This window comes from Eschrichtius robustus, chromosome 8 (assembly GCF_028021215.1).
Source record: "Eschrichtius robustus isolate mEscRob2 chromosome 8, mEscRob2.pri, whole genome shotgun sequence".
Taxonomy (NCBI): domain Eukaryota; kingdom Metazoa; phylum Chordata; class Mammalia; order Artiodactyla; family Eschrichtiidae; genus Eschrichtius; species Eschrichtius robustus.
In genome coordinates, this window is record NC_090831.1 from 129,877,077 (window position 1) to 129,905,046 (window position 27,970).

At 50.5% G+C, this 27,970-nt stretch overlaps 1 protein-coding gene across 1 annotated transcript in view; it reads right to left on the reverse strand.

Annotated features, from left to right (window-relative positions):
• Positions 1–27,970, reverse strand: part of PTPRN2 (protein tyrosine phosphatase receptor type N2) — a 684,054-nt gene that overhangs the window by 455,956 nt on the left and 200,128 nt on the right. Inside the window, 1 exon segment of the mRNA XM_068550211.1 lies at positions 4,891–4,993. Coding sequence (XP_068406312.1) covers positions 4,891–4,993 — 103 coding nt within the window.

The following is a 27,970-nucleotide window of genomic DNA, read 5'->3' on the forward strand; positions in this document are numbered from 1 at the left end:
AAGAAAGAAAGCAGAGAAATCAGGGGTCTCTGGCCAGAGGGGCTGTAAAAAATGCCACCTGATATTGTTTATAAATGCTGCATGCAAAATAAGAGATTCCAAAGGGCAGAATTTTAAAGGATTAATTAGACAGCAAAACAGAGAGATCACAGGGATGGTAATACCAATTTTAGAAAAGTGGGATCAAGACAAAAAGCACTAAAAATGATGAAGTCTCCATTTAAAAACGGCAGCAGGTGTGATGAGCCACAGTGAAGAAGAAATGCTGTGAGCGTGTATGGGCTGAATGTCAGAAACCGAAGTATGTAAAGCAAAATATCTTAAAAATGGAAGGAAAATTTATGGAAATAGTTTTTGTCTGAGAAATTTCAATAAATAAAAATATAAATAAGGATATTTGATTTTGAGAAATATAATTTATATTTACATGTAATTATAAATTTTATATATGATTATAAACTATATATAAAAATCTGTACTCTGTAAATAGTGGATACAATAGTTTTTTGAAGTATCCATTGAAAATTAATAAAAGTATGATATAAACTAGGCCACAAAGAGAACCCCAAATTTCTAAAAAGTAAAACTGAACATGTCACATTCTCTAACTAAAATGCAATAAAACTAGGCACTGATTTAAAGTCTAAAAACAAGAGCACATAAATATGAACAAAGGAAAGAGCCTGCACTTACTGCTCCCAAAGGATATAAAATTACAATTACAGATAATTTAGAACAAAAACAAATGAGCCCATCAACATTACAGGATGATGCCAAAACCACGCTCACAGGCGAATGCATAGCCTTAAGTGATTTCACTGCTTTTTAACCATGAATAAATAAAAATAAGAACAAAACTTTCAGCTCAAGAAGTTTCATAAAAACAATAAATCTAAGAATGGTAGGAAGAGAAAAGTCCAAGAGATAATTATTTTTTAAAATTGTGTTAAAAGGGTAAAGAGAAAAATCAATGGCTAAGGTGTGATAATTACACATATGGTGAATGATTTTTTAAATTATAATACAGTACTGTGAATCACACTAAGTTAACAAATTTGGAAATCCCTATGAAAAGGATAATAGTTCCCTGCAAAAATGTAAAACCTGTGAGCACATTTCACCAATAATCTCAGAAGACAATGAAAGTGTTATGAGATTTACCTACAAAGAAAGATCATTTAAAAAATATATACCAGGCAGCAGACAATGTCAACACTAAAGAAAGTTTTGGAGAAGGTTTTTGAAAGGAAGGAAAACTATTCCGTGTGTATGACGACCCTATAACCTTGACAAAAGCTGAGGAAGAAGAGGGTGGATGACCAGGATTCCTGTCACCAGGCAGAGGCCCCATAGGACACATGGCATCTCCAAACGGGACGTCCGGCAGTTTAACAAAGGAACTGTTTGCAAAGACAGAGCAGGACCAAGAGAACCGACAGGCTAACGGTGGAGAAGGGCTGGGTCTATGGGAGGGAGGCGTTAAAGGGTCATAGTGGGGGTCCAAGCAGCCATGACCTTGGCAGAGCCGAGGGTGTGATGCCTTCCCGCCCTCCCACCCAGGGGTGCACCATGGCCAAACCCACCCAGCCCAAGGCCAAGGACCTGCTGGTGCCGCCCAGGAAGCCCATCTCTCTGGAGCAGAGCAGGCAAGGGGGGAGGGAATTAACACCCTCAAGGAAGAAATTAGAACTCCCACCGCGAGAGGGCTATGAGTTCCCTTTCCGCTGGCAACTGTACCTCATGCCATCTATGGAACAGACCGGAAAGCTACTTCTATAAAATATGGTACGTGAAGAGTTACTAGCCTTAAATATAAAGACTATGCAGAAAGAAACCAAGCAGAAAAATACAAAAAATACTTTGTATATGAACAAAGATCGTGCATAGGAAATCCATGTAGAGAATTCCAGTCTCTACATATGTGTATTTTTAAACTTTTAATCTCACTTGTAATCTAAAAAAGCGAAGTAACCATTTTTCATAACAAACGGGCAATTATTTTATTTTATTTATTTATTTATTTTTTTTGAAATTCCTTAAAAATTTATTGACTTAAATAACTTTGTCTGTGTTACACATAATTAAAAAAAAAAACCCTTAAAAAAAAAAAAGAGTCATGTACCACAGCGTTCATTGCAGCTCTATTTACAATAGTCAGGACATGGAAGCAACCTAACTGTCCCTCAACAGACGAACGGACAAAGAAGATGCGGCACATACATACAATAGAACATTACTCAGCCATAAAAAGAAACGAAACCGAGCCATCTGTAGTGAGGTGGATGGACCCAGAGTCTGTCATACAGAGCGAAGCAAGTCAGAAAGAGAAAAACAAATACCATATGCTAACACACATATATGGAATCTGAAAAAAAAAAAAAAGGTTCTGAAGAACCTAGGGGCAGAACAGCAATAAAGACGCAGACACAGAGAATGGACTTGAGGACACGGGGAGGGGGAAGGGTAAGCTGGGACAAAGAGAGTGACATGGACATATATATACTACCAAACGTAAAATAGATAGCTAGTGGGAAGCAGCCGCATAGCACAGGGAGATCAGCTCGGTGCTTTGTGACCACCTAGAGGGGTGGGATAGGGAGGGTGGGAGGGAGACGTAAGAAGGAGGGGATATGGGGATATATGTATACATATAGCTGATTCACTTTGTTATACAGCAGAAACTAACACAACATTGTAAAGCAATTATACTCCAATAAAGATGCTTAAAAAAAAAAAAGTCAAACTCCTCACCAGGCAACAGCCCCATCTGCTTCTCCAACCCCGTCATGGGCCACTTTCCCTGTCCCTCACCTGGCTACAGCCCCACTGGCCTCCTTCCTGTTCTTCAAATGTACCCAACTTGTGCTTGCCCCAGGGCCTTTTCATATGCTGTTCCCGCTTCCCAGTTAGCTTCCCGGTTCACGTGTCTGGCTGCTTCTCCACCTTCAGGTCTCAGCTTCAATGCCCGCCTTAGTGAGGCCATCCTGGTACTGAAGGACACATCCGCGCCCCTGGCATTCTCCACTGCAGCACTGCTGGTTCCTTCTGGAGTCTCTGTTATAAATCGCTGGACTGTTTACTTTCCATCCTCTGTCTCCCTGCTAGACTGGAAGCACCACAAGGGCAGGGCCTGGGCCGTAGTGCCCGTCACTGTACACCAGGCACTTAGCATGCAGCTTACACATGGTGGGTGTTCTCCCACAACACAAGACAACGTCAGTACATTTTAAATGGGTCAGTGGAACACCAGTAGCACTTGCCATAAGTAGAAGCGTTGAACCTGCCCAGTCTTCTCGTGAAGATAGAGATGTCACAGCCATTTGGGGAGGTTCATTCCAGCCCGAGGTCAGGATGCAGCCCCATGTGGACCAAGACGGCCTGTTGTAGAGACAGTTCAAATCCCACTCCTTCTGCAAACTGGCTCTGGAACCTGAAGAGCCACACACCACTCTGACCTTAGTTTCTGCTCGTTCTAGAGGCCAGAAGTCCAGAACCAGTTTCACTGGGCTGAAATCAAGATGTCTGCAAGGCCGGGTCCCTTCCGGAGCCCTAGGGGAGAATCCGCTCTTTGCCTCTTGCAGCTTCTGGCGGCTGTCGGCATGCCTCGGCTGGTGGCTGCATCACTCCAATCTCCGCCTGTGCGGTCACGTTGCCTTCTCCTCTGTCACGGGCAATTATTTTAAATGACAATATTAATGCTGCTAAGAACGTGGTGACCTAGGTGTTTGTCCGTGGCCTTTCCACCATACTTACTGTCTAGACTACGTACAGAGTTGTTCCTGCTCGGTCTTCCCAATTCCCCTATCCCTCTGCCCTTTGGCCTCCTCAGTGGAGTTCAAGGTTGTCTGGGACAGTGCACCCCACTCAGGTACATCTTCACCGGGAGGGACGGAGCAGCGGCCGGTGCTGAAAGGCCCAAATGTCATTGAAGGACCAGCGTGAAGAGTCTGAACTCACCCAGATGAAAATGGAAATTCAGGATAGCCTGACTTTGCATTTTGTGTCTTGTTTTTACAGAGCAGACTACAGTGGCACAGTCTCCTTGTTAAAGCTCAGTATACCAGCAAGAAAGACAAAGGACAGCTCCTACCCTCAAGAGACTCACGGTCTGGCCAGTGAGAGAGCCGCCACGGTGAACGTGTTTTCACGTTTGGTGCATTTAACCCTGCAGGACCTGGCGGCTTAGCTGCTTCCTCGGCTCGGCAGCCTGGGCAGGAAGGCAGACGGCTGATGTTTCTGTCACTGAGATTATTTTCACTGAGGCTACGGACAGAGACAACTCACTCTCCGAGGGAAGAGTGGACTTCCAAGCGAAGCCTTGGGGGAAGGTCGTCTCCCTGTTGTATAAACGCTGGCTCGCGGTCGAGGCGGCCCGCGCCCGGAGCTCTGTCTGTGGACGGAGTCCTCACCTGCCGGGGTCTGTGTGCCCCCTGCACGAGCGGGCAAGGCGTCTGCACCTCCGCACGTGTGCAGAGAGGATGAGATGGAATGAATCCGGCTCACACGGGCTGCCGTGCTTGGGGAACGGCATGCCTTTCATGGTTTAATTTGCTTCTTGTACTAAAGTGAACATAAATTCTTACTGGGAAGTGAGAATTATTGACTTCTCTGCTTTCAACCAAGGCTCTGAAGATGCAGACCTTCCGAGGGTCTCGGGAAGGCGGGGAGGACCTTTGGGCACGTCTGTTGGTGAGAACAGCCCCTTGTGGGCGGGTCACTCCCATACACCCTTACCCCGGGGCCAGGACCCCTCCTGCTCCTTACACACATTCCAACTTCCTGGAACGTCTACACGGAAAGACAGGGTACTGTGCTACGTGAAACAAGGAAAAGGGCTGGTGGATGCTGGCGTGGCCGCCAGCGAGGAGCCGTAAACCAAGTCCACTTTACCTGGCTGGGCTGGAGGCCTCAGGGCGCCGCGGGGAGGCCTGGGGAAGGCCGGCGAGCTCCCGCGCCATCACGTGCTGGGTGTAGCCATCCTGCCACGTGAGACCTGCGGGGAGAGTTGCAGGAACTGCGTTAACGACACGGAAGTCGAGCCAGAGCTCCTGTTTTCCGTCTCTGAGTAACTGCTGCTGTCCCAGGTGTTCTCCCACAATGTCATCCATCGGCCAAGGCCCCTCTCACTGCAGTTTATTACAAGATCTCCTCCTTATAGAAATTCCAGCCCTCTGCGGCCCCTCCACCCGAAATGCGGTGGGTGCTTTGCTGTATGCAGGGGCCGGCTGCTGCAGGGCAGGGGCGTGCGCCGCCGTTAGAAGACAGGCTCCAAGTCAAAGGTGCGAACTCTTCTACCTGGAAAGGTCTGGTCACGGCAAAGCCATTCCTCACCCAGAAGCGCGCCTAGTGGCCACCACTCAGCGCCGCCCTGCCTGCTCGCCGCCTCCACGTCCTGGGGTTCGTTCGCAACCCCGCCCAGCTTAAGAGCCACACGTTTGAAGTGAAATAAGGGCTATTGTTACTGTGAAGGCAATTATCACGGGGCTTAATGTACTGTATCTGGGAGCCAATTACATTATATTTATACTCAAATGTTATGACAAAGAGCTTTATAACAAGGGCGAAGTAGTTATGAAGGCAAAATCCATGTGATTATGCATTAATTACATGCACTGGAGATCACATGATAATTATGCTCAGAATTACCAAATAACCCCTAAGAATAATTATTATGCAATTTGTACATTTTAGATCTTACGGTAACACTTTAGCACTTAGAACTACCCCATGCAATTATCCGTAATTATCTAATCACTAAACATCATGTAATTACAGAGATATATTTTTATGCCCTGTACAAAAACACATTACCAAAACCTTCAAATCAGGACCGCTGTGTTTGTTTGTGTGTGTGTGTGAGTGTGGTACAAGAAGGTCCAGAACTCGCTGAGAACACATATTCTGGGTGGAATTAAAAGAACGGCTCTTACACATAAGCCTTCATGAACACACTTGAATATTTTTTCAAATGCAAATCTAACGTTTTTTTAAAATTTACAAGTGGCAAGATTCAAGCAGTTGGAATAGTTCTGAATCTCAGAAGGTCCGATGGCATTATCCAAAGTGGGAGCTGTGGGGAAGTTCGCCCCCCGGCTGCAACCACAGCAACCAGCAAGCAGCTCAGTTTGCGACGTGATGTTTCGAGAGAGGTCCCTGCAGGGAGACCCAGCCCCGCTGGCACCGTTACCCTTACTTTAGGACTCAGTGTGCTTAATAATAAGCAAGTCTGTTCCATTTGCCAAAAGCAACCAGAAAACGCCCCACGTGAAATGTGTTTGTGTGGCTATTATCGGTCCACTCCCAGGAGTATTCACAAATTGGAAGCACATCTGCAATATTAGCATAACATCTACCACTGCAGACTCAGAAAACAGGCGTGGTTTAACCACATCATTCCCTAAAGGATGGTCTTCATGTCAATATCCACCAGGAAACAGAAAATATCACGAGCACAAACAGAACTTTCTGTGAAAAAAAAAATCATTTTTAAAATTTAAATAACACAACTTCAGTAATATTTTTATCTAAAGAGCACAGAAGTCTAAGCTGTGCCAACTCTGAGGTCTGTGAGGAGGCCTCAGTTGCAGCAGGTGGCCACCTGACAGAGGTGGTCTATACGGGCCGTGAGGGGAACCCTGAACCCCAGCCCAGATCTCTCAGCTTTCCTGGGAGCAGGCAGGAACTGGGCACTCGGAGAGAGAAACAAAGGAATGTGTAGGTCCAGGGGCCTAGACGTCCTCCCTGAAGTTCTCTCCAAGGCCAGTCAGAGGAGGTAAAACCCTGGGAAGAGAGGGTCCGCGTCTGGAAGATGGGAAGACACCCTTCCCACCAGGTACAGCCAATCCCTGGAAACCATACGTGTGGAAGGCCGTGCAGTGTGGAAAGAAGACTGGCCAGGGACCCAGGGACCCAAGAAACAGGTGCTGGGCCCCCTGGGGTTCCCTTGGGCTGTGATCTCAGACTTGGTACTGAATCAGCCACCAATGCTGGTGCCGATGAGGCCCAGCTGAAGTTACCTCTCTCTAGTCAGAGGGCCCGGAGAGAAGCGACTTAGCACATTGCAAACAGTACAGCTTCACTCTCACCAAACACCACAAAGGCCGAGAGGGAGCCTGGGCATCCTCCCTTGTGAGGCCAGAGTGACTCTGCCAGTGTCATCAGAGCAGCCAAGTGGGGAGGGGACTTCCCTCCCCACTGGGTGGTAACCACCCCTGGTGTGCCAGTGGAGAGAGACTGTGTGGGGAGTTCAGACTCCCACCTACCTGCTGCCCAGCAGTGAGGACGAGAACCCTCCCCTCAGGTGCCAGCAGAGACCTGGTGGGGAACCTGGGCTTCAACTTCCATTGCCAGTAACAGAGCCGCTACCCCAGCAGAGCAGTGCCAGAGAAAGCCAGTTAAAACACAAGTTTAAATGCGATCTGGAGACTCACAACATAATACAAAAATGCCCAGGTTTCAAGAGAAAACCACTCTTACCAAAACCAAGAAAACCTCAAACTGAATGAAAAAAGACAATCAGCACACACCAAAACTGAGATGTCAGCCTTATCTGACAAAGACTATAAGGCAGCCATGATAAAAATACTTCAGTGAACAATCATGAGCACTCTGGAAACAATGAAAAAATGGGAAGCCTCAGTAAAGACACAAATACAAAAAAAAAAGTGAAAATGTTATAACTAAAAAATACAATAACCAAAATAAACAGCTCACTGCGCGCACTTAATAGAAGGATGGAGGGGACAGAGAGAAGAATCAGTGACCTGGAAGACAGAACAATAGAAATCACCGAATTTCAACAATAGAGAGAAGATAGTCTGAAAAAAAAAAAAAAGGGACAGAGCCTCTGGGTTTTGGGGCAGTAACAAAAGATCTAATTTTCATGTCATCAGAATCCCAGAAGGAGAGGAGAAAGAAGGCAGGGCTGAAAAGGTACTCAAAAAAATGATGGTTGAAAATTTCTCAGTTTTGGCAAGAGATATAAACCTAAAGATTCCAGAAGCTGAGCACCCCAAATGGGATAAACCCAAATCTCCTCCAAAGCACATGATAATTATACTTCTTAAGACTATATGCAAAGAAGAAAATATTAACAGTAGCCAGAGAAATGACACCTTACCTATGAGGGGAACATAATTCAAATGACAGAGGATTTCTCATCAGAAACCACAGAGGCCACATGAAACTTCTGAAAGAAAAAGCTGTCAATTCAGAATCCTGAAAGTCTACCAATCCAGATACCTGGTGAAAACATTGTTCAGGAATGACAGGGAAATGAAGACATTCTGAGATAAATGAAAATGCGAGCATATTTTGCCAGCAGACCTACCCCAAAAGAATTGCTATATGAACTTCTCTAAGTAGAAAGGTGATGACAGAAAAAACTGGGAACATCAAGACAGAAAAACGGCATGAAAAGTAAAGGTGTGAGTAAATAAGATAAGCTTTCCTTCTTCTGAGCTTTCTAAATTATGTTTGACAGTTGAAGCAAACATGATAACACTGTCTGATGTGCTTCTAAATATATGTAGAGGAAATATTTAAAATAATTATAATAAACAGGGGGAAAACCATAAAAGGAGGTAAGGTTTCTATACCCCACTCAAAATGGTAAAATGATGACACCAGTAAACTGAGATCGTTTTATATATATATAATGTATGTACTATCTATACCAACTACTAAAAAGGCGATAAAGAGATACACTCAAAAATAATATAGATAAATCAAAATTGATTTGTAAAAAACTGTTAACATAACCTCAAGGAATGCAGGAAAAAGAATACAGAGAAAAATAGAACAAATAGAAAAAATAGAATAGAACAAAAATATATAATAGGAGCTTAAGTCTTAACAAATCAATAATTACATTACATATAAATGGGCTAAATATACCAATGAAGACAAACAAACATTGACTGAGTGGATTAAAAATGCATGACCCAACCATATGCTGTTTATAAGAAACTCACTCCAGCTTTCAAGTTGAAGTAAAAGGAAAAAAAAGATGTATCATTAATTAAAGACAAGTAGCAGTGGCTATCGTAATAGCAGATAAATTAGTCTTCATAACAAACAAAATTACCAGGGACAGAGACATAATATAATGATAAAAGGGTAAATCTGCCAAGAAGATACAGCAATCCTGAATGTATACACATCAAGCAACAGAGCTGCAAATATGAGAAGCAGAAACTGACAAAAGTTTCTACATTGTCATCATCCCAATTACCCTCCTAAATATTTGCATCTTCATCCAATTAAAGTGGACCATATCCTGGAACATAAATAAAACTCAGCAACATGAAAAGAATCAAAATCATTCAGAGTACGTTCTCCAATCACAATGGAGTCAAACTAGAAATCAATAACATAAATATAACAAGAAAAGTCTCCAAACACTTGGAACTTACTAAACAACACTTCTAAGCAAGCCACAGGTCAAAGAGAATCCAAGGGAAAAAAATACATTGAACTGAGTGAAAATGAAAATACAACATATCAAAATCAAAACTGGGGCACAGTTAAAGCTGCACTGAGTGAAATTTTTAGCACTAAATACTTACATTAGAAAAAGTCTCAAATCAATCATCTCAATTCCCACATGAAGAAGCCAGAAAAAGGAGAGCAAAATAAACCCAAAGCAAGTAGAAGGAAGGAAATAATAAAGAGCAGAAATCAACAAAATTGAAATTAAAAAAATAGAGAAATCGGTGAAGACAAAAGCTGCTTCCCTGAAAAGATCAGTAAAATTGGCAAACCTCTAGCAAGACTGACAATGAAAAAGAGAGAGCAGTCACATTATCAATATCAGCAACGAAACAGGGGACATCAGTACAGACCCTGCAGACCTCATAAGGGAACAAACAAGTCTACACACATAAACATAGCAACTTAGATGAAATGGACCCATTCCTCGAAAAACACAAACTACTACAAATGATCCAATATGAAATAGATAATTTGATAGCCCTATAACCATTATGAAAATTGAATTCATAATTTAAAACCTCCCCAAAAAGATATTTCTAGACCCAGATAGTTTCACCGGATAATTCTACCAAACATATAAGGAAGAATTAATATGAATTCTACACAATTCCTTCTGGAAAACAGAAAAGGAGGAAATAGTTTCCAATTAATTTTATGTAGCTAATATTAACCTGATACCAAAAGCAGACAAAAACAGTACCAAAAAAGAGAAAAAGAAAAAAGAAACCTACATACCAATATCCCTTATGAATACAGACATAAAAATCCATACAATATTATTAGCATATAAAATCCAGCAATATATAAAAATAATTATACATCATGGGGTTTATTCCAGGGATGCAAGACTGGTTTAATCCAAAATAAATCAATTAATTCAACACCTTTTCATGATGGATATTCTCAGAAATATAGAAATTGAGAGGAACTTCATCGACTTGGCAATGAACATCTACACAAGCCCTACAGCTAACATCATACTTAATGGTGAGAGGCTAGAAGCTTTCCCACTACAATCAGGAAAAAGGCAAGGATGTCCTCTTGCACCACTTTTACTCAACAGAGCCAAAAGTTCTCAACAGTGCAATAGGGCAATATAAGGAAATAAAAGTCATGCAGATGAAAAAGGAAGAAATAAAACTGTACCTATTTCCAGATGACATAATTTTCCACATGGAAAATTCCAATGAATCTACAAAAAACTCCTAGAATAAATTTTTTCTATATTAGCTATGAACACATTGACACTGAAACTAAAATATTATTTACAGTCACTCACGAAGTAAAATATTTAGGTGTAAATCTAATAAAACATGTGCACTGAAAACTACACAATGCTGATGAAAGAAATCAAAGATCTAAATAAATGATGGACATAATGTGTTCACGGACTGGAAATCACAGTATAATAAAGATGTAAACTCTCCCTAAATTGATATACAAGTTTCACACAATTCCTATCAGAATCCCAGAAAACTTCTTTGTAGGTACAGACAAGAAATTTATGTGGAACAGCAAAGGAACTAGAGAACTTAAAACAATTTGGAAAAAGAAGAATGAAGCAGGATTCGGTAGAATTCTACCTAATAATTCTATACCTACAGTCTTATTAATAGGCACAGTAATCAAGGCTGTGTAGTACTGGTGGAAGGAGAGGCAAAGAGATCAACAGAACAAAACAGAGAACCCAGGAACAGACCCACACAGAAACGCCCAACAGATTTTTGACAAAAGTGCAAAAGGAACTTAATGGTTGAAAAATTGCCTTTTCAACAAATAGTGCTGGAGCAATTGAGCATCCAGAGGCAAAAACAGGAACCTTGACACGGGTTTCATGGCTTACACGAAAAGTAGCCAAAACGGGTCATGGATGTAAATGTAAGATATAAAACAATAAAAATTTTAGGGGACTAGAAAAATGAAAATCTTTAGAACCTAAGGCTAAGCAATAAGTTCTCAGACTTGACACCAAACATCATCCATAAAAAGAAAAATTGATAAACAAGATCTCATCAAAATTAAAAACTTTTGCTCTGTGAAAGGTCCTTTTAAGAGGAGGAGAAGACAGAGTGGGAGAAAATAATTCAAACTACATATCCAACAAGTGACTAGTATCTGGAGTATACAGAGCTCTCAGAACTAAACATTAAAAAATCCAATTATCAAATGGGCAAAAGACATGAGGAGACACTTCATCGAAGGGGATGTACAGATGGCAAATAAGCACACAAGAAGCTGTTCCACATCATCAGCCAACAGGCCAATGGAAATTAAACACACAATGACATATCACTACACACCTCTCAGAAGGACTAAAATTAAAAATCGTGGCAACACCAAATTCTGCCGAGGATCTGGAGAAACGGTTACATTTCTAGTGGGATTGAAAAATGGTGCAGCCACTCTGGAAAACAGTCTGGCAGTTTCTTAAAAACTAAACATGCACATCATACAACCCAGCGATTGAACCCCTGGCCACTGATTCCAGAGAAACGAAGACTTACGTTCACACAAAAACTCGTAAACAAATGTTTATCGCGGTTTTATTTATAATACCCCCAAACTAGAAAGAGCCCAGATGCCATCCAGCGAGGGAGGGTTAAACAAACAGGTGCATCCACACCATGGACGAGTACTCAGCAGTAAAAATGACTCAGGGAGTAAAAGGGAGGGACTACAGACACAGCCACAACCGGGACGAATCTCTAGAAAACTCTGCCGAGTGAAAAAAGCCAATCCAAAAAGGATATGGTGTGCCAGGCCAGGGCTTGACGCGGTTGGTGAGGGTGCGAGTCAAGCGAGGGGGCAGAGGGGGGTGGAGGGCTGGTGTGAGGCCACAGGAGGCCCTGGACACCACACAAGGAAGGGCTGGCATTTTCTGCATGCAGCGCGGAGCCATAAAGACATTCTGAGTAGGACAAAAATATCCAACTATGTCTTAGAAAGAGGATAAAATAACAATATGACAAAAATTTTTAATTTTAAAACAATAATAATACCTACCCACGAGCCAGGCACACTTCTAAGTACTTTCTGTTTTAATCCTTATGATTTGTGAACAACAAGTTAAAGATAGTAGAGAGAAAGAAGAAAGCATTTGGTAAGAGTTAGAAAAATTCTCCATTTCAAGAGGCTATGAGGTTGGGCTCTCAAGGACTGATAGTGGGCGCGGTATGAGCTGCAGGTCTACACCAGAGTAAAGGGCCAGGTGAGGTCAAAGGCTGGCAGCTACACCACTAGGAAGGGAATCTTGAAGGAGGACAGAACTCATGGTGGGGGGGGGGTGGTTACCTCACAAAGGAGAGGGGACCTCACAGGGGAGGGGGGACCTCACAGGGGAGAGGGGACCTCAGAGGGGAGAGGGGACATCACAGAGGAGAGGGGAACTCACAGGGGAGAGAGGACCTCACAGGAGAGAGGGGACCTCACAGAGGGGGGACCTCACAGAAGAGAGGGGACATTACATTGGGGGACCTCACAGGGGAGAGGGCACCTCACAGAGGGGGGACTTCACAGGGGAGAGGGGACCTCACAGGGGAGGGGGGGACCTCACATGGGAGAGGGGACGTCACAGAAGAGAGGGAACCTCACAGAGGGGGGAACTCACAGGGGAGGGGGCACCTCACAGAGGAAAGGGGGATCTCACAGAGGGGGGACCTCACGGAGGAGAGGAGACCTCACAGAGGCCACGGGACATCACAGAGGGGGGATCGAACAGTGGTAGGGGATCTCACAGGGGAGAGGGGACCTCACAGAGGGGGGACCTCACAGGGGAGAGGAGACCTCACAGGGGAGGGGGGACTTCACAAAGGAAAGGGGACCTCACAGGAGAGGGGCGACCTCACAGAGTGGGGACCTCACGGAGGAGAGGTGACCTCACAGGGGAGGGGGGACCTCACAGAGAAAAGGGGACCTCACAAGGAAGAGGGGACCTCACAAAGGGGGAACCTCACAGGGGAGAGGGGACCTCACAGAGGGGGGACCTCACAGAGGAGGGGGGACCTCACAGAGCGGGGACCTCACAGGGGAGAGGGCACCTCACAGAGGAGGGACTTCACAGGGGAGAGGGGACCTAACAGGGGAGGGACCTCACAGGCGAGAGGGGACCTCACAGAGAAGGGACCTCACAGGGGAGAAGGGACCTCACAGGGGAGAAGGGACCTCACAGGGGAGAGGGGACCTCACAGAGAAGGGACCTCACAGGGGAGAGGGGACCTCACAGAGAAGGGACCTCACAGGGGAGGGGGGACCTCACAGAAAGGTGACCTCACAGAGGATAGGGGATCTCCATGGGAGAGGGAACCTCACAGAGGAGAGAGAACCTCACAGGGGAGAGTGGAGTTCACAGAGGGGGGACCTCACAGAGGAGTGGGGACCTCACAGAGCGGGGACCTCACAGAGGAGTGGGGACCTCACAGAGGGGGGACCTCACAGAGAATAGGGGATATCACAGGGGAGAGGGGACCTCACACAAGGGGGGCCTCACAAGGGAGGGGGACCTCACATCGGGGGGACCTCACAGGGGAGAGCGGACCTCACAGGGAAGAGGGGACCTCACAGAGGGGGGATCTCACAGTGGAGGGCGGACCTCATAGAGGGGGGACCTCACAGAGGAGAGGGGACCTCACAGGGGAGAGTGGACCTCACAGAGGGGGGACCTCACAGGGGACAGGGGAACTCACAGAGCGGTTACCTCACAGTGGAGAGGGGACCTCACAGAGGAGAGGGGACCTCACAGGGGAGAGGGGACGTCACAGAGGGGTGACCTCACAGGCGACAGGGGAACTCACATAGGGGGGAACTCACAGGGGAGAGGGGACCTCAAAGAGGGGGGACCTCATGGAGAAAGGTGACCTCACAGGAGAGGGGGGACCTCACGGAGGAGAATGGACCTCACAGGAGATGGGGGACGTCACATAGGAAAGGGGACCTCACAGGGGAGAGTGGACCTCACAAAGGGGTGACCTCACAGGGGAGGGGGGCCTCACAGAGGGGGGACCTCACAGAGGATAGGGGATATCACAGGGGAGAGTGGACCTCACACATGGGGGACCTCACAAGGGAGAGGGGACCTCACAGAGGGCGGACCTCACAGAGGGGGGGCCTCACAGAGGATAGAGGATATCACAGGGGAGGAGGGGACCTCACATGGGAGAGGGGACATCACAGAGGAGAGGAGACCTCACAGAGGGGGTACCTCACAGGGGAGGGGGGACCTCACAGAGGGGGCACCTCACAGAGGGGGGACTTCACAGGGGAGAGGGGACCTCACAGGGGAGGGGGGGACATCACATGGGAGAGGGGACGTCACAGAGGAGAGGTGACCTCACAGAGGGGGTACCTCACAGGGGAGGGGGACCTCACAGTGTGGGGACGTCCAGGGGAGGGGGGACCTCACAGGGGAGAGGGGACTTCACAGAGGGGACCTCACAGGGTTGAGGGGACCTCACAGAGTGGGGACCTCACAGGGGAGGGGGTACCTCACAGCGGAGGGGTGAACTCACAGAGGGGGGCCCTCAGCGGCAAGCAGGGTTTGGGGGGACAGCAGCGCTGGCAGGATACAGGCTCAGGGGCAGACATGGCCATAGGCACCTGGAGGCCTCCCTCGGCAGAGCTGACTGTCCTTGGAGAGAAGCTCAGCGCTCCTGACCTGCAGCCTGGAGTGACCTGGGAATGGGATGGAGGCGTGGAGGACGACCCCAGGTAGAAAGGGGCGTTTTCTCAACAAGACACGTAAGGTAGACCACAGGCATCAGCCAGTTGTACTTCGTGAGGAGAGTCCAGACTCACAGTGAATCCCTGAGGCTGGGGGTGTGAGCCTGGCCTGGAGACCAGGGCGCCCTGGGTCAGAGGCAACACAGTTAAGTCCCTGAGCGAGTTTAACTCAGGTTTTCATAGTTGTGGAAGATCAAGGCGTTGCAGTAAGTAGTAAGTCAGCCTGGAACCTCTACATCCAGGACTTTCAAAGATGGTGCCATATGGTCAAGATAATTTTCTCTGCCTCTTTGAAAAATGTTTTCAGAGACAGTTTAGAAACCATACAAGAAATCAGTCTTGTTATTATATATTCACACTTCATTTTCACATTGAAAACGGTGATAATCAACTTATTTATTGACTTGGTTGTAAATAACTTGTTCATCCCACCCGGTAGCAAATAACTTTCCACCTCAAAGTTCCCAGGAGTCAGGGAAGCAGGCTGCCTGCGTTTCCCTGGCCAAGCAAATCCTATTCATCAATTTAAAAGAAAGTGGGGGTTTCCCTGGTGGCTCAGTGGTTAAGAATCCACCTGCCAATGCAGAGGACAAGGTATCGATCCCCGGGAAGATCCCACATGCCGCAGAGCAACTGAGCCCATGTGCCATAACTACTGAGCCCATGCGCCACAACTACTGAGCCCGTGCACCTAGAGCCCGTGCTCCGCAGCAAGAGAAGCCACCGCAGTGAGAAGTCCGCGCACCGCAGCGAAGAGCAGCCCCCGCTCGTGACAACTAGAGAACAGAAAGTGGGTTTATCTGGCAGCAAAAGCAGAGCATGGCAGGACTCAGGCAGGGCAAGGGGTTACCCCACGGGTCTGCTCGGCCCACCTGCCCGCTGCAAATGTGTGTTTCCTTGCCTGAGTCACCGTCCCTCTCAATCCAACGTGCGTCTGAGCAGGGGTCCTGTTTGCTGGAAACTGTCTTATTCTAGAGTCCAGGCTTCTGATTCATCGCTCTGTGACTCCCTTTCCCCCCGTTCTTTAATGGAACTTACCCCCTATGGCACTGCAAGTCCCCCGGGACGGGGCCAGCTGGGGGCTTTCCCCCGGGACATGAGCTCCACTGGCCCGGCAGCAGCCTTAGCGTTCCAACGGGTGGTTTCGCTGTGAGAGGGCCTCTACCGCGGGCCTGGAGTAACAAAGGACCCTGGAAGGGGCCACAAAATCAGGGACCCAGTGACATGGGATTGTGGGACAGAGGCGGGGCAGTGCTGTGACACCAGGTGCAGTCCCCACGCAGCATCTGTCCACGGGTCGCCTGATGCTGAGCCCGGGCCGCCTCGCATCCCTCCTGGAAGAGGCTGCAGGCGCTCGTGGGCCCAGAGACCCCCGTGAGGCCACCAGCTCCTCTGCCGTCAGTCACAAAGCAGTAGGTCCTCCGTGCCTTCCCCGGATATCAGGACGGTACGGAAACTTCACAGGGGGGGGCGTGTGTTGGCCCCACGGGGCTTGCAAACCACCGTCCAGACAAGAGTGAGCAAGTCCGCTTTACTGGAGCGACACAGAAACACTGTTGCAGCCACGACCCCTCACAATGAGCCCTGGAGCCTGGTTCTCCCCCTCCTTCCCCTCTTCCCTCCCCTCCTTCCTCCCTCCCCTCCCCCCCCTCCCTCCCCCCTTCCCTCCCATCCCCTCCCTTGCCCTCCTCCCTCTCTCCTCTCCCCTCCTCCCTCCCCTCCCCTCCCCCTCTCCCCCCTCCCCTTCTCCCTCCCCTCTCCCTCCCCACTCTCCCCCTCTCCCCTCCTCCCTCCATCCCCCTCCCCTCCTTCCATCCCCTCCCCTCCTTCCCTGCCCCTCTCTCCCCCTCCCTCCTCCCTCCTCCCTCCCCCTCCCTCCCTCTCCACTCTCCCCGCCTCCCTCCCCTCCCCTCCCCTTCCCTCCCCCTCCCTCCTCCCCTCCTCCCTCTCCACTCTCCCCGCCTCCCTCCCTCCCCTCCCCTTCCCTCCCCCTCCCTCCTCCCCTCCTCCCCTCCTCCCTCCCTTCCTAAGGCTGATGCTTTATTTCGCTCCTTGCAACACCTGCACACTGGCCATCACCCCGTCAGGATGTACTGGGCACAGGTGAGCACTCTCGCCCATTTTCACTACTGCCGGGTCAACACGGGGACCTGACTGTCCCCGGGGCTGCTCCACAGTCCCCAGACACCACCCTCATCTCACCGCAGACTTCCATTTCAGAGTAAGGACATGTCAAATGATGTCTGAGTCACTTCACACAAGCTCTCCTAGCAACTGCCTGGGCGGGTGCACAAAGTGAGACTCATGTTGCCACCGCTGGACGCGGGCAGAGATGAGGCGCCGTCACCACCCAGCGAGATGACAGCAGGTCCCGAGTCTCCCTCGGCCGCCTGGTGATGCAGCCTCACTAACCACGGGCACCTGCTCGTGTGAAAAGGGTGCAGTGGCAACGTGGAGCTTGAGAGTCTGACCCGGCAAGCAGGCCATCTGCAGTCACCAGGGAAGGACAGGGTCCCTGCGGCCAGAGCTACGTATTCCAAGCAAGAGGGAAAAAGTACCTGCTCAGCGGCCATCTCCGCTGAGGACTAAGCGCTACTGGGTGCTAAGTACCTGCTCAGCGGCCGTCTCCACTGAGGACTAAGTACTACTGAGTGCCAAGAGGACTAAGTACTGCTGGGGACTAAGTACCTCCTCCACAGCATCCACTGAGTCCTGACCCCTGCCTCTCAGATGGCACCTGTCACTGCCCTCCCTCCGTCCTTCCCTTCTCCCACCATGGCCCACGTTCCCCTCTGACCATGGCTGCAGCACCCGGCCCTGGGCAGAGAGCAAGTGGCCTCCTTCCCAGGGACTCGCACGGTGGTTCCTGCTCAGTCAGGAGGGAAAGTCGAGGCCCCATCCAGACAAAGGGCATCTCGAGTTCAGACAAACATTCCTGGTCCCTTCCGATGTGGCATCCTCCCTGGGACTTGGAATAACTTCCATAAGGGCTTTTATTTCTTAACTCAGAAGTGCAGAAAATGAAACTAAATTTCAAAATGATGCTTTAGGGCAGGGGGTAGCACAAAAGTACCTCAAAGTAGAAACAAATGAAAAGTGAAAAAGTCAAGGCACTCAACTGAAGCAGAAGGCTGAAAATTTCCCACAAACGTGTCTTGCTTACAAGTACCAAACAGGAGACAGAAAGAGACGTGGAACATTCACAGACACTGTGTTGTCTGATGTGCGTATGAGTGTGTGTGTGCATGCGTGTGAGTGTGGGTGTGTGCGTGCATGTGTGTGCGTGTGGGTTTTAACAGGAACTGAACTTTCTCTGAGCCTGTGTGTGGCTGATGTAACAAATGTGGAGTGGGTGCTGAGGAGGGGGAGGAGAGGGGGAGGAAGAGGGGAGGGGGGAGGGGGAGGAAGATGGGGAGGAAGCCCCACCGCCCTCAGTCTGTGTGTTCCAGGCAGTGACATCACCCATTCAGGTGACCGGGTTCCTCATGTGTAAGAGGACCAGCTCAAGTTTGCCTCAAGTGTTCAAGTAGACAAAATGTGTTTCATTTACACCTGGAATGCTGCTGTCCTGTAACCGGGGTATCCATGGAAACGGGTAATGTGGGAGGGCAGAATCCATGCGACCGGAAGTCACCTTTCAAAAGAGGCCAGGAGAGCCCCCCACATCCCAGCTATTCCCACGCATCCTGGGGGCCCACGCGAGGAGGAGCTCGGCCGCGGCCCCACAGGAAGCCTCCCTGCTTCAGAATGAGCTCGGTTAACGGACTGAGTGCTGTGGCCCGTGGCCTTGACTGATCAGCTGGCCAGAGAGCCGCGCCCCGCCCCCACCTGCGTCGCCGCAGGAGCCTTCACCCGAGCAGATGTCTCAAAGCAGAACAGAGTCTCCTCGGAAGGAACCGGAATGAGGGAGCCTCTCGGGCTGGATCTAGTCTGGCGGATACGAACGGAACTCCGCACGTCCACACTCACGGCAGTGGGACCGGCTCGCAAACCCTCGGCGCTGTTCTCCCGGGACTTGGACAGGATGCACACGGCTGTTGGCAGGACTCACGAGCTGGCACAGGAAGTAGTGGGCACAGCACGCATGGCGGTCCTAACGCTCAGTCCTTGTTACCATCCACCTTGCGCCCCGAGCACCCTCGGGGTAGGCGCCGGCCTGACCCCCCACCCCCACCCCGCCGCCCCCGGGGAAAGCCTCTCCGAGGAAACATGATTTCCAGCTACATCGAGGCACAAACCGACAAGGGTGGCAGCAGCGAGATTTTCTGAGACGCCTTCTCCGCCTGTGAGCATAAATACCGCATGATGCTACCTCCGGTGATGACACAAGGCTGTGTGACATCAGGACACATTAAAAATGGAGAATCCGGGCTAGGCTGCAGCCACAGATGGATGGATTTATTTATTAGACTTACTTACAATACACATTTCTCCTAGCCTCTGGGTACAGGTAGCAAAATATAAATACCCCACAAAAATTAAAGTCAGCACTTAAAGTAAGGGGGAAAGGGCACCAGCGTGTGGAAACGACAGTGCGAACCCGTGGGGGGTCTCCTGATGACCTGGAGGCAGGTTCCTTGAGGTGAGCGATGAAGGGAAATACAAGGTGCGTGGGCTGCGGGCTTGTGTCCCTCAGAATCCATGAGCCGAAGCCCAGCCCCCAGGGGATGTTCCTGGGAGGAGGTGAGGGTTGGATGTAGTCTTGAGGGTGGAGCCCCCCTGGTGGGATCCGTGCCCTTAGAAGAAGAGGAAAAGACTCTCGCTCCCTCTCGGCCCTGAGAGGACGGCGAGGAGGCGGTCGCCTGCGAAACAAAATCAGTGTCCTGACCACCAGACACGCATCTGCGGCACCCTGACCTTGGACTTCCGGCCTGCAGACGGTGAGCAGTAAACGCCTGCTGTTTCAGCCCAGTCTGGGCTTCTACCCAGAGCCAGAGCAGAATGAGACAGAATGTGTTCAATAAGCAAAGTAAGCCTCTGCTCCCCATCCTCACCTCTGCCCTGGTTACAACGGGCAAAGGGGACTCGCGCCCCCCAACCGTCACATCCCCCCACCAACCCCCGCGAGGGACGCCAGCCCCGCCCCCAGCCCCAGGCAGGGGCTCCGGGGAGGCGGCCAGCGGAGCCGAGGCTGCACGGAACAGGACGGGGATCGGGGTGCGGTCACAGCTGAGCGCCGAAATCGAGACGGGCTAGGCAGTTAATCCAGTGAGGTCGAGTGTTGGGACAGCAAACAGCACAGGCTCCCTAAACGACATGGGCGACGGGCAGACCCAGTCCGGGGCCTCCGCCTGCCCTCGACTCCACCCCTCCCACAGCGCCAGCCAGAGATGAGGTGGCTTAGACGCTGGGCAAACAGAGCTGCTTCCCGGATGGACACCATTCATTCAGGGCGGTCTGCTCCTTCTTCCCTGAACTGAGGCCTGCCGGGTAAGAGCCAGTTTGATCCAGAATTCCTTACCTCCCCCTCACGAGCCAAGAACCAGAGACAAAGGTGAAGGCACGATTCCCTTGAGTGGGAATTACCTGTGCAGAACAAATCAAACCAGAATTATTCTACCTTTTATTTCCAAGTGCTTTAAATACGTGTTGTGCGCTAACACTGGGAGACTTTAAAATAAACGCGTGCGTCTTTGCTCCCATTAAACTGACCAGATCGTGCAGACCCACCTCGGCCGTTTCAATGTCTGGGCAACCCGGACCTGGGCGTGCGTAGCTGAAGCTGCCCAGGCCGAGCCAGCAACCAGGGCGGGGCCTGGTCATCAGTCATCAGTGAGTAGTTAAGTTAGTTAGCTGTTAGCCCATTCCTGTCACAGGACCTTCTTTTAGAAAGGAGAAAGGGATGCGCCGCACGCAAGCCTCCTAGCCCCATTCTTGGCAGGTCCCCGTGGTTCCGGTCACGTGTGTTCCTTCTACAAAGAACCCCGCACAGATCCAGGACACGGTGCCCCCCGCCCCGGCCGGCACAGGACAGCCTGCCCGCTGACTCCGCTGCTGCCCTCGGCGGCTGCTGGGTCCGCAGCCGGGAGCTGGGACTTCCCCGAACAAAGGCGCCCAGTGTTACAAATGCTCCAAAAAGAGGCAGACCTTGAGAAAATGGCTCAAAGAAGGGTGGACCAACTCTTGAGACGACACTGCAAAGGTTCACACACATACCAGGCGAAGACGAACAGCCCCGGCGAGTACCTAGCCGAACACTAAGCACCACAGTTGCCTTCAGAGGAGCCCAGACCCTCTGCTTCCCGGAGACGCTGATGGCCTTTGACCCCACATTAAGGACGGAGAGGGCATGGGTTTAACTCCCCACGGGACAGGGGGCGACGTCAGTCACCTTTGCTCCTGGAAAACCAAGTACTTCAACTTCCTTGAGCCCTGAAATTTATTTCGTAGACAAACCTGCTTTGTCTAGCAAAACAGACCTGAAAACAAGTAAGAAATACGAATCGTAGAGTTACAGGGAAACATCGGAGACGTGGGCTCATCCCAGGAAAAAACTGTAAAGGGGGTAAAATTAAGGCTCAGGCTCTGTTTCCTCGGCATTCCCTCCACACCATCCTCCCAGCCTCTCCTTCTGTGGGGCTCCCGTCCATGCCTGACACCCAGTGTGCCAGAAGCTAAAGCCCCTCACAACCAGGAGCCCATGCAGGCCTGCTGAGACACACATACGTGCACACGTGCACATACACAGAGACGCAGGTGTATGCTTTTTTAAAAGAACCCGCTCAAGGCTACGATTTCCCCACCAAAAGAACACCAATAATGGGGTTTCACCCAAGCGTATTTGGGAGAAATACTGGGGCCTCTCTGACCCTTCCCACAAGCGTCCCGCGGGTCACACCACAAAAGAAACACAGACACACAGACCTGCCCTGCTTGAATGTGTTCAGCCCGAAGGGCCAAGCTCGTGGAGCAAAAGAGGGTTCACGCCCGGGGCGGCCTCGAGAGGAGCCCCCAGGATCTCAGAGCAGGGAGGCCCTCTTCCTTATCGGGAGCACGTCAGTCGTCACCACGAGGAGCCGGAAACAGGCGAATCCGCCCGGCACCACGCAGGGCAGCGGAGGAGAGCGTGTGCCGGGGCTCGGGCGCCGGGCGGCTGCGTGTGGGCGCGCGTGCCCTCCCTGCCTGGACGTCCCAGCGGCCCCGGGCCTGCTCTGCCCCCGCACCTGGTCTCCGTGCGGCTGCGCGCCGCTGCCATCGGACAGTTCTCAGCGTCACCGCCGCACGTCACCCACTGGAACACGGCGTGTTGGCACGGTCGCTGCGGCGCCGTTCTGACTGGTCTCGACTTCGGACGCTGCAACCACGGCCCCCAGCAAGTCGGCGGTGATGTTTCATCTCACCCGAGGGCCCCGGTCCCATGGGATGCGGCATCCGGCGCTCCCGGGGAGGAGCGGACGGGGGGCTGGCGGGGGGGGTGGGGCTGCCTGGGGCGCCCGGCAGGAGAAGAGGAGGGGCTGCGCCGCGGAGCCCCAGCCGCAGAGCCCCAGCCACGGCCCCCACAGCCAGCCTTCGAGGACCTTCCGCTCAGCAGGCGCCGATCCAACCGGCGCCGCCTCGGCGAGCCCTCCCTGCCCTCGTGACAGCCACGACTGACCGAGGCTCCGTCCTCCCCCCCGACGGCACGTTCACCGCGCTGCTTGGCTACATACATGGCCAAGCTCCAGCCGGGGACCTGGGTACCGGGAGCCCCCTTGCTAGAAGGGGCGGCACTCCTAACCCTTTAGAATAAGCCCTGCTGAGCCCCTCCCGCTCAGGATGCCCTAGAGGATCCGATCCACACGGAGAAACGCGGGCTCCACACCTCCTTCGGGAACGCCTGGCAGAGCCCAGGCTGGGACCTGGACCCTGACCCCGTCACGGCATATCAGACCCTAAGTCCCGGGACTCTGTGGGCAGGAGATAAGGCGGATCAGAGGCGGGTGTAAACAGGAAAAGACAGGCCCTCCTTCCAGAGCAGAGAACAGTGGCACGAGCAGGTCCACACGCGGCTGCCCCCCACGGCCCAGCCTTCAGGGGAAGGAGGCTCCCTGGGGTCTAGCCTGGACGCGGGGTCAGAACGAGAGATAGATGAGCCTAAAGGAAGTGTGTGGGTTAGGCAGTCAGGGGGCGAGTCGGGGGAGAGGGGGACCTAGCGCAGGGCTGCCTGCCGCCTTCGGGGGGGGAGCGGGAAGGAAGGGGGGCCTAGCCAGCCTGCTGAGGCCCTGAGTGTGAGGCCGGGAGCAGGAGGGACAAGAAGCAGGCGGGCAGGCTGGGGGCAGCGCCCCCGCGGGAACGTCCGCTGTCACAGACACTTGGCTTGTCTCGGGCTCCTGTACCACAGCCGTGCCGAGAAACCCCCCCCCCCCCCCACACACAGGCCGACTGCAAGTATGCGCGCAGGTCGCTTCTCACGGTGAGGATGCCGGTCCACATGGTACCTGAACTCGTAACTGAAGAGAATGACGACTTTTCCTCCCAGAAAGCTGTACCGATTTAAATCCCCATCAACTATGTATGAGAGTTCCTTTTTCCACACCTCTCCCTGGCGCTGGGCACCACCGAAAGTCTCATTTCTTGTCAATCTATTGAGTGAGGAATCCTATCCCTTTGTTTTTGCCTGTTTCTCTCATTACGAGGGAGGCTGAGTGTTCACGTATCTGCAGATGACTCACATCACCTGTTTCTGTGAGCCGTCCGCTCACGGCCTAGGCCATTTCTCAATCGCTTGTCTATGCTCTTCATACCCGTTCGTAGGAGATGTAAAGTACGTAAAAGTTTAGCTCTTGCCAATCACACATGTCTTGCAACTTTTCTTATAATATTTTTTCCATTCAACTTTTTTAAGTTTTATATAGTCAAATTTATCACTCTTTCCATTTATGGCTTCTTAGATTTGCATCACAATTAAAAAGGGCTCCCACGACATAAATCAAGTTCACCCACGCTTTCTTCTACAACTTTTTTGTATTACTTTCATTTAATATTGATGCATTTGGAATTTATTTTTGCCAAAAGAAATAAGAACTCAAATATACTTTTCTCCCCAAACAATTAGGACACAGTTTATTGAACAATTTGTCTTCTTCCTATTGATTTAAAAATCTATCTTTATTAGACTGAAATTCCATATGTATTTTAGTCTATTTCTGGACTCTGTTTTTCTAATAAGCTATGAAGCATGATGCTTAACTTGAAAACCCTCAATATTTATCTATATTCTGGAATAGCTCACATAGCACTGAAATTATCCATTTCTTGAGGATTTGAAATAATTTACCTCTGAAACCAACTAGCCGGTTACTTCATGGGTGGTGGGTGGGGTTGGTTGTAGAACTGATCTCTCTCCCAATACCAGCACTCTGTTTAGGTAGCCCTCACCTTCTGAGATCAGATTTAATAACTCTTTTCTTTTAAAAGAATTTATTTCGTTCAGATTTTAAATGTATTTGTATGCTTTTACAAAGTACTAACTTTTTCTCTGTTTTAATGATCTTTTTGCATCTAATTTTGTGTATTTGTGTTATCGCTCTTTTTTTCTTGATTAGCTGGCACTTTATTTTCTTGTTCTCCTTTTCTCCTAAATAGCTGGCACTTAACGTTATTCGTCGATTTTACTGACTTTCCATATTTAATCCATTAATTTCTGCTTCATCTTCTTTGTTTACTTCTTATGCTTTCCTGAGTGTGTCTTGTTCTTTTTCTAACTTCTTGACCAAATGCTTCACTCACTTACCCCACCCTTTCTGTTTCAGACATCGTGGGGACACCATGCATGGCCAACCAGGGCCATCCCTTACTACTCCTGTCAAGGCTAGAAGAGCTGACCACATGCCTGGGGGTCAGTGGTGACCAGTTCTGACCACTGAAAAAGACGGGAGTCCACCCAGGGAGGGTGTGCTGGGCTGGGGTGGAAATTATTTCATTTGCTGTAAAAGGAAAGAACCACTCAAGGAAAATTCCTTTTGTCTCTGGTCCTCCCTCTTTCATTACAAATATGGTGCCTGGAATGCAGGAGACACTTGGGGTCATTAGGTAACAAGGACAGGGGTGAGACATTTGAGAAAGAAGAGCTAACGTGCTGAGAACTCTGGAGCACAGACAAGGAATCTAGGTCTGAGCCAATGACGTCTACTTCCAGCTTCCTTGTGTGGAGAGATCAGAACTACCTGTATTGCTCAACCCACCGTTGGATTTCCTTCCTTTTGGCTAGAAGCTCTCCTGCCTGTAAAGTAATGTGGGTGGTAAAGGCTATGGCTTTTCCTCTGAGTGCTGCTTTAGCCATACCCCACCAGTGTTGAATGTAATGCATTTTTTATTCTTTGCCATCTAAGAGTCATTTATGGGGAAGTTTTTCCTTTCCAGGTGGCGCACTAACCCTACTTCAGGAAACCAGCCATTTGTTGGGAGACCCCGCGTACAATTTGTCTTCAAGTAGGTTTATCAATCTACTTGATTCTTTCTCACTTGATGTTCCTGGTGCAGCTTTGCTGAATGTCCTGCCTGGCATCTTCTCCACTCTCTCTGCCTTAGCACCTTTTCCCAAACCCACCCAAACCTCAGACTCTTCCAGAAATGCCGGCCAGCAGCTTCCCCACCTGTGGCCCAGCATCTCCCCTGCAGCCCCTCCTCTTCGTGCAGACCGGTGAGGAATCCGGCAGGGAGGCTGCCCATGGGGACCCTCTTCTCTGTGGGCCTCCCTCCCGCTCCAGTCTTCACAGATGACTTTTCCCTTTCCTGTTGTTGACACTGATTGGATTTCTATTGGCTGCGGCAGAAACGTGAATCTGTGCGTTCACCATCCTTCTGCTCTGCACCCCTGCATCTCCACCCAAAGGGACCCCCTGGGTAGCAGCTCAGGTAAGACTCTCCTGCACCCATTTCTGGGAGGATGAGGAGTGACCCTGAGCGGCCCCACTTCTGTGGGATCACCGGGCTTCTCGAGGACTGCCCACACCTGTGGTTTTTCTGACTCTTATTTGTCTGTTTCTGCTGCTTGTTCATATTGTTAAGCTGTGGGGAAACACCTGGAGATGTGGTTTCACGTGACCCCTAAACCAGAAGCCATGGCCAGGAGAGTTCTCCCATGAGCGGGCACGGGGGTGGACGCAGTGCTGGCTGAGGGGTGGACAGCGCCCCGTTGGACGTCCCGCTCCCACAAGGAGACGCTGTGGAGGGGGTGACGCCAGCGAAACAGCTCTCATGTGGAGTGAAGGAGGCACGGGCGGGACGGGAGACCCGGGGGGGCACGCGGCCCAGGGGGCCTCCAGGCAGCCACCTGCACGGCCAGGCCTTGAAGCGCACACGCTGCTCTGAAAGCCTCCTTGATGCCTCTCCGCTCTGATGCTGAAGATTCTATCAAGTCAGAACCCGCTCGCAAACCCGTCTGGTAGGAGCAGAACCTGTGGAGAGACTTCTGGGAGTAGAAGGTGCTCAGGCAGAGGCTGTGAGAGCATAAACACGTGACAACTGGCGTCTGGAGAGCAAGGGTGGCAGCTGAGGTGCGTGCGAGCAGGCGGGAAGGCAGCGCAGGAGACGGGTGTCCTCTGGTCCCTCACGGGCTCCTGCAGCCCCCACTGCACTACGGGAAAGGGCAGTGAGGTCCCAACGCCCCTCGGTCGCTGGGATGAACCTACACGGACCACTGCGACGGCTGCCTGAGTATGTCTTCACCAACGGCTGGAACGTCTCGCTCGGAAGCTGGAGAAGAGTGTTTCTACCACCCCGACCGCTGCGCGGCACGAACACTTCCACGCCTGGCACGGACGAGCCCAGGGGGGGGCGGGGTGACTCCTGCCTGTGGACCCCACCCCTCCCACTCTGGGATGAGGGTAATGCGCCCCTTCAGCCTCTGCCAGGGAGCGGACACAACTGTGTGTGCAGGTGTATGCATGCATGCGCACGTGTGCACCCGTGTGTGCTGGTGTGCTCGTGTGCACTTGTGTCTGCGTGCGGGTACATGTGCACATTTGCATGCGTGTGTGGGTACATGTGCACATTTGCATGTGTGCACATGTGTGGGGCATTCGAGTCTGCAAATGGGAACAGAGTGCCTATATGCCTGATGGACAGGACGCCTGTCTGTCCATCCGTGGGGCTTGGAGGCTCACATCTGTGCAGCCACCAGACATTCTAAACCCAGCAAAGCTGAGCAAATTACCAACGTGAGGACCCCGGAGCCAGGATGCTGCCATGGGCTGCCTGCCCGCATCCACCGCAGGCTTGACAGAAGGTTTCATATCAGTGCCTGCAAGGCTGCCTTCTCAGCACTGCTCAAACTTTATTAAATAATCCCGTGGAGAAATAAGGTTTTATACACAAAACTTTCCTTTATAAATAATTTGTCAGTAATATATCGTGATGCATACATTCATAAATCATGGTTTAAGAAGCCATGAGCCCAGCTGGATATGACTTTTTCTCATCTATTTGGATAGAGCCCGGAAGGGCTATGAAATCCAAAGTGTATGCTCCCACAACCTCCAAAACAAAACACCCGCACCACTGTATCCTGTCGACGTTCAAATTGTTAGGATAAGGTTAAAATCCCTGCCCGCGAAGCAGCACTCAGCACCTTCACAGAAAAGTGATACCGGCAGGTGCAGATGTGGTTTCTTTCTCCTAAACTCTGAGAAGGAACAGCAGTCTGGGAAAACACACAGGCTAAAACGTTAGAGGGGGCCTGTCAGCAGCTCGGGCCAGGAACAGCGAGGCCAAGGACGCGGCTCAGCCTCGCGTGAGCCACGGGCAGACGGCAGGCCGAGGCAGCAGCCCCGGGCTCAGCTCA